General features: G+C 37.2%; 1 protein-coding gene across 1 annotated transcript in view; it reads left to right on the forward strand.

Moving 5' to 3' along the window:
* The window catches only part of Mccc1 (methylcrotonyl-CoA carboxylase subunit 1), a 55,986-nt gene extending 50,588 nt beyond the window's left edge, over positions 1–5,398 (forward strand). Inside the window, exons 17-19 of the mRNA XM_015494219.2 lie at positions 735–842; positions 3,825–3,896; positions 5,045–5,398. Of these exons, the coding sequence (XP_015349705.1) occupies positions 735–842; positions 3,825–3,896; positions 5,045–5,173 (309 nt within the window). The 3' untranslated portion in view covers positions 5,174–5,398. The remainder of the gene's footprint in view (positions 1–734; positions 843–3,824; positions 3,897–5,044) is intronic.
* Positions 5,399–7,135: the final 1,737 nt, after the last annotated feature.

A 7,135-nucleotide genomic window follows, 5' to 3' on the forward strand; every position in this document is an offset into this window, starting at 1 on the left:
CAGTCCTTGGTGATGAGATGACTTCAGTAGTCTATAGTTATTAAACTTACATACATGGAGTCAAGGTTGATCTCACTTTCCCAGGCACTCCTTTCCATAGTTGACTATTAAAATACAATGGTAAAGGCAGAACATGGAGTAATGGAGAACAAGAGTTCTGGAATGTGAGGCTGCTTTGGTTCAAAATCTGGCCCTGTATCTTAGCAGCTATATGACCTTGCACAGTTAAACTGGACTTCAGTTCCCCATATATGAATCTATGAATAGGAGCATCATTATTTCCCTTGTAGAGTTGTTGTGATGATTAATAACATAATTTACATATATATGTATAGATTATACACACACACACACGTGTGTGTGTGTGTGTGTGTGTGTGTGTGTGTGTGAAGTTCCTGGGATAGATTAAGCACTTGATTGTGATGGTCCTCCTAAAAGTCGTTTCCAGATAGTGGCTGTTACCCACAGTTACATGCTTTAATTCTTTAATTCCTAGTGAGATGTGTATGCCATTACTCCTTCATAATGGGAAACCAACACCAAGAAAAGTTTAGTGATTTGCTCAAGGTCACAAAGCTAGATTAGAACCCAGTGTTCTGATTAGAACCCACTGTAAGAAATGAGTGATGACTAACAGTTAACAAATAATTTGAAAACCATCTTAACCTCAGGTTTATTAGTAAAACACAGTGATAGGATATTGATTTCATTTTTAGATCATTTTCTTTTTATAGGAAGGAAGTATTGAGATCGGCATTCCAATACCCAAATATTTGTCTTCAGCAAGCTCAGAAGGAATTCAGGGAGGTACCATAGCTCCTATGACTGGAACCATTGAAAAGGTAATCACATGGCATCTGTAGGCCTTGTTACTGCCTTTTTGAACTTCATCATATATATTCTTTTCCCTCTGTAAATCATGCTTATTGGAAAGCATTTGTTCAAGAAACTAAGATTCAAGTTCTGTATTTCAATCTTAGTTGAAAATATCTATTTATCTAATTTATGATAAAGACTACTGTTTGATTTTAATGTTTTTTTAGTTACAGATAGACAAAATACCTTTATTTTATTTATTTATTTTTATATAGTGTTTAGGATTGAACCCATGTGCCTCACACATGCTAAGTGAATGCCCTACTGAGCATTGTATATGCCAAACACCTCCTCTAACTTTGAGCTACATTCCAGCCCAAGACTGCTGCTGTGTTTTGTTTTGGTTTGGTACCAGGTACTCAGAGACACTCTGCCACTCTGCCACATCCCCAGCCTATTTTGTATTTTATTTAGAGACAGGGTCTCACTGAGTTGCTTAGCACCTCGCTTTTGCTAGGCTAGCTTTGAACTCGTGATCCTCCTGCCTTTGCCTCCTCAGCCACTGGAATTACACATGTGCCCCACCATGCATGGCTTTTGTGTGTGTGTGTGTGTGTGTGTGTGTGTGGTGCCTCTAGCCCTACTGCTGCTGTTTTTAAAGGTGGGAATTTATATCAAAGTACAAATAATTTGGGTGTGTAGCTCAGGGCCCTGGGTTCAATAAGTAAAAGTGTATGAATAATTCAAATTGTGATTAAAATGGAACATTCACCAAGCATTATCTGAAAAGGCTGGGCTTTAATGTTAAATTTAACAGCAAATAATTTTGTCATGAATTGACACATGGGCACAAGGCGGCTGAGACAGAAGGATCACAAGTTCAAAGCCAGCCTCAGCAACTTAATGAGGCCCTCAGCAACTTATGAGACCCTATCTAAAATAAAAAAAAAGACTGACAATGAAGCTCAGTGGAAGAGATTGGTTCAATCCCCAGTATAAAAAAAAAAAAAAAGAAAAGAAAAGAAAATGAAAGAAAGGAAGGAAGGAAGGAAAGAAGGAAGGAAGGAAGAAAGAAAGAAAAGAGGCAATAATTCTTTATAATCACCTCCCAGAGGCCCAACTCCAAATAATGTCACCTTGTGGGGTAGGATTTCAGCATATGAATTTTCAGGGACACAAATATTCAGACCAAAGCAGAGACTGATATAACTTCAAACAGTGGTAGATCAGTAGTCTCCTTTTATACACTGGAATACAAAAGAGTTTTCCCAAATGCATTTAAGTCATAAAAATTCAACTGTATTTTCTTGGTACCCAAAAAAGAAAAGAACTATTTAAACAATGTGGGTGATTCTTACCCACTGTTGTCCTCTGGGAATATTTGCTCCCAATGGGCTTTAATCTAAGAGACCTAGATCTGCCTTTAGCCAGTTCAGTCTTGGTTCCCACAGGCCTCTTGCAGTGTAGCATCCCTGCAGAGAGTTAGTCTTTAAGGGTTTTTTGGTGGGTTTTTTTTTTTTTTTTTTGGTGATGGTGTTTCGTTGTTGTTTTTGTCATTGTTATTTATTTTTGCAGTGCTGAGGATTGAACTTAGGGCCTTGTGCATGCCTGGCAAGTGCTCTACTATTAAGCTTACATCCCCCACCCTAGTCTTACTTTACAAATAGACATTTCAGTTAGGTGCTATGGCCAGCATCTGTAGTCCTAGTGACTCAGGAGGCTGAGTAATAAGGATTGCTGGAGCCCAGGAGTTCAAGATCAGCCTTGACAACACTGTGAGACCCTATCTCAAGAAAAAAATTAATAATTAGAAATACAGCCAGGCATGGTGGCCCGTGCCTGTAATCCCAGCAACTCCAGAGACTGAGGTAGAAAGATCACAAGTTTGAGGCCATCCTCAGCAACTTAGTGAGGCCCTGTCTCAAAAAATAAGGAGGGCTGGGGAGGTGGCTGAGAAATTGAGATCCCCTGGGCTCAATCCCTGGTACCAAAAAATAATAATAATTAAAGATAGACATTTTTCCCATAACCCTAACCCCAGACAGTGATTCACTGGGCAGTACTAAAGCATCACCCAGGGTTGGATGATTTGTGGAGCTTTTGATTGCACTTCCTCCTTTTCATAATTTAGCTCTGCCTTGTGACTTTAGAACCTAACTTCACTGTTTCCAAGAACTTTTTGGTAACCTTGTTAAGCAAAAAGTCAGTGAGACATATAGGATACTTGAGTTCATTTAAATATGTAAAAGAGAAAGTGGAAATACTTTTCTAGGGTTGCTAATAAATTTAATTCTCTCAAATGAGGGTTATCTACATACCCACTACACTGTACTCCCTGAGGACTTGAAACAGCTATCCTAGACAACCCCAAAATTAATAAAAAATAGTCAAGACCCTCATTTATCCCTCTATCCCTATCTGTGATAGAGACATTTACACGTATTTGTCCTTCCTTGTATTGATGTGTCTCAATTGTACATTCATTTAAAAAACTAAAGAACAACAAGATATGTAAAGTGTCTGACTTAAGCAAGACTAGATGATTTGGGAGGTAGGGATTGTGGCTGCAGGGCTGTCCCCTGGCTGCGGCGCCTCAACGCTGTATTGACCTGAAAATCTCCAGTTTATGCCAGGACATTTGACTTAGGAAGACAACACCACCACATGGACACATATTTCTGTTTTGTATGTTTAAATGCCAACTCTAAAGACAAGGAAGGAGCCAGGTATGGTAGCTCATTCCTGTAATCCCAGTGGCTCTGGAGGCTGGGGCAGAAGGATCACACACAAGTTCAAAGCCAGCCTTAGCAACTTAGTGAAGCCCTAAGCAACTCAGTGAGACCCTGTCTCTAAATAAAGTATAAAAAAGGGTGGGGGGATGTGGCTCAGTGCTTAAGCACCCCTGAGTTTAATCCCTGGTACCCAAAAATAAAAAAATAAATTAAAAATAGAGACTATGAAGGACCTTTCTGTTTTTAAATATTAAATGTGTAACTCTGAATTCCTAGGTTTTTGTAAAAGCTGGTGACAAAGTAAAAGCTGGAGATTCTCTGATGGTTATGATCGCCATGAAGATGGAGGTATGTGAAATCATGAGTTCAGTTGCCAAGTAAACATTGGAAACTCTCAGACCTAATTGTTCTTTTGCCTTATTTTATGAGTAAATATCATTTTAAATATCAAAAGCCATGGATTGGCTAAGCATTCATTTCAGGAAACAGAACTAAACCATCCTTCTTGTAAATACATTTTCATTTTAATTTTGTGAAATTGCAGCTGTCCTTTTCTGATTATGGAGTTATCATTAGCTTGGAATCAGGCAATAACCCAGCTGAATGTTAACCATTAGTATTTTCTAAGGCTAAACTTTTAGTAAGCCAAGCATTAGTATCAAAGTGAAAACCTCCACCAAGTTAAATCAGCTGTCTAGGTTTTGAGACAGTTGGAAATTGTAGGTGAATGGTTCTCATCCCTGAACAAATATTACATTCACCTGAGAAGGTTTTCATGCTAAGTGGAAAAAGTGAGGCTCAGAAAGTCAAGGGACAAAGATTTTCTCTCTTATGTGGAAGCTAGAGAAAAGGGGGAATCTCACAAAAACAGAAAGAAGATCAGTAGAGTAAAAACCAGCAAAGAAAGGCAAGGGAGGAGGGAAGGTAAATGAAAAGAACTGGGGAATGAAGTTGGCCAAATTATGCTATGTGCATGTATGAATATGATAACAGTGCCTTCCAATTTTTTATATAACTATGATGCACAAATTAAAAATAGCACAAGTAGCTCAGTGGTAGAGCACTTGCCTCACATGTGTGAGGCACTGGGTTCAATCCTCAGTACAATATAAAAATAAATAAATAAAATAAAAGTATTGTGTCCATATACAACTAAAAATATTTTAAATAAACAGAAGGAAGATCAATAAAGTAAAGGAAGAGGGGATAGGACTGGAGATCAAAATAGAGAAAACTGTGTTTTCTCTGTATTACACAATTTCTCTTTTCTAATTTTTTAAATTTATTTTTATTTATTTCTTACATATATGACAATAGTGGAGTGCATTACATTCATAATTATCCATTCATAGCATAATTTTTCGTAACTGTATATGTATTACACAATTTCAAAACAACTGTTCACATTTTTCATTTTTGTCAGACTTTTTTGACTTGTTATATATTCAGTCCTTGTTAGTACTGCAACCATTGTTTGTCATGTCTTGTCTTTGCAGCATACCATAAAAGCTCCAAAGGATGGCACAATAAAGAAAGTATTCTACAATGAAGGTACTCAGGCCAACAGACATGCTCCTTTAGTAGAGTTTGAGGAAGAAGAATCTGATCAAAGGGAATCAGTATAAATTCCATCAAAGAAATGGTCAACTGAGCAGTATCTTTTCTGTACTAAAAACAGAAAGCACCTCCTGTTCCTCCCTGGATCTCATAAACAGTTTTACTAAATAAATGATTGTGGGATTGTGCTAAAATGTTTCATATTTGAGAATCATGCTCTTGGGTCACAAATGCAACAAATTATCTCAGAAAATTTCATACTAATAAAATTGAATTCTAGGTTTTTACTGGAAGCCAGTGTTGTTTGTTTCTGCCTCAAATTTTATACAATGTAGTATCTTTAAGGAAGGAGGAGTGGCACCTTGATCAAAAGAGAATGATTGAAACAGAAAAGGTCATTTAATTAAATGAATTGCTTCACAGTTATAATTGTGATAAAAATTGAGAGGAACATATTTTAGAGACAGATGCCATAGAACTAAACTCAACCAAGGTTTTGTATTGAAAATAGTAACTTATTAGGCAGTTGAAAGACATGAATGTTATTTATTTCTAGTCCTTGTGATTAGAAAGTTTCTCTCTAGACCGCTTCTGCCTTTATTGTACTGTCCTTTCCTCAGCTTGTAAAAAAAAAATGTGTACTATGCTAGACTATATTATTTATTAATATTTAATTTGAGTAGATTTGAAAAACATAATTTTATAGAATGGATAAGAGCAGAAAGCCAAGGTACTGCATACTTTCTTCTTCTTCTTTTTCATTTTTTATTTATTTATTTTGGGTTTTGTTCTGTTTTGTTTTGTTGTTGTTGTAGTTATAGGAGGACAGAATGCCTTTATTTTATTTGTTTATTTTTATGTGGTGCTGAGGATTGAACCCAATGCCTCACACATGCTAGGCAAATGCTCTGCCACTGAGCTACAGCCCCAACCCCTGCATACTTTTTTCTTGAGAAACATTTTTCTTAATGAAAATAATAGAAAGTTTCCATTTCATTTTTATCCTTTTGACTAGATTTTATGTTACTAATAACATGCAGCCTTCTGCAATTTGATATATTCATTGAAGTGTTAAATATCTATTGAATTGTGTTTGCTGAACATGTAAGACCATGTTAAATGTTGTGGAGAATCCAAAGAAATACAAAGATAGTTTCTTCCCTTTAAGATGCCTATAATTTAATTGGGAAAACATAATAAAAATATAATAAAACATAATCATGTCAAAAGTTATATTATGTGGGAAAACATCAACTCCAAAATTAATCTATCTTCTCTGTACCATGGAAGCAAATCTGTCAGCAAGACTGTGGGGAGAAAGGTACCAAATACTAAAATTAGAAATGCTGAGTACTCAAATAAATGTTACACAACTTAGTTAGAATGTCCATCTCCCCAGCAAGGCAACCTGAAACTCGATATCCCCAAAATGTGGGTGGAGGCAAGGCTGCTGCCCTGTCTGGTGTAGGAAGTAGGTATTTTAGGAGCTGGTGTGAGTGAGAGAGTTCTGTGGACAGATGTGATCATGGTAGGGTTCATGGAGGACCCAGGGGGCAGGAGTAGGGTGTGGAAGTTGTAGATAAGCAATGATAAGGAGCCGTGTGTCATTGTTGAAAATTAGCAAGATGTGTTCCATGCCAGAGTAGATCTGCACCAGAGTGGGAGGTGCCTCTGGGGGGGAGGGGGAGGGAGGGGGGGGAGGAGGGAGGGGGAGGGGTGCCAAAGAAAGTAAAATTTTAGTTGGGGCCAGATTAACTGGCATGGAACATCAGGTTTGGGTTTTTTGTTTTGGTATGTTTTGGTTTTTGATAGGGAATACACAATTATTTTTTTAGCAGGGAAAGTAGTGACATTTTGGGGAAAAAAGTGTATGGCTACTGGAGCCCTTCAAGGAAAACTAACATTATTTTACACGATTATACATTTTCATATCCTATAGTTAACATCCCACTTTTAGAAATGCCCAAATATACTTGTGCACCAAGAATGTTTGTAGGCAGAATATAGCTCAGTGGTAGAGCACTTGCCTA

This window comes from Marmota marmota, unplaced genomic scaffold (genome assembly GCF_001458135.2).
Source record: "Marmota marmota marmota unplaced genomic scaffold, marMar, whole genome shotgun sequence".
Classification (NCBI taxonomy): Eukaryota; Metazoa; Chordata; class Mammalia; order Rodentia; family Sciuridae; genus Marmota; species Marmota marmota.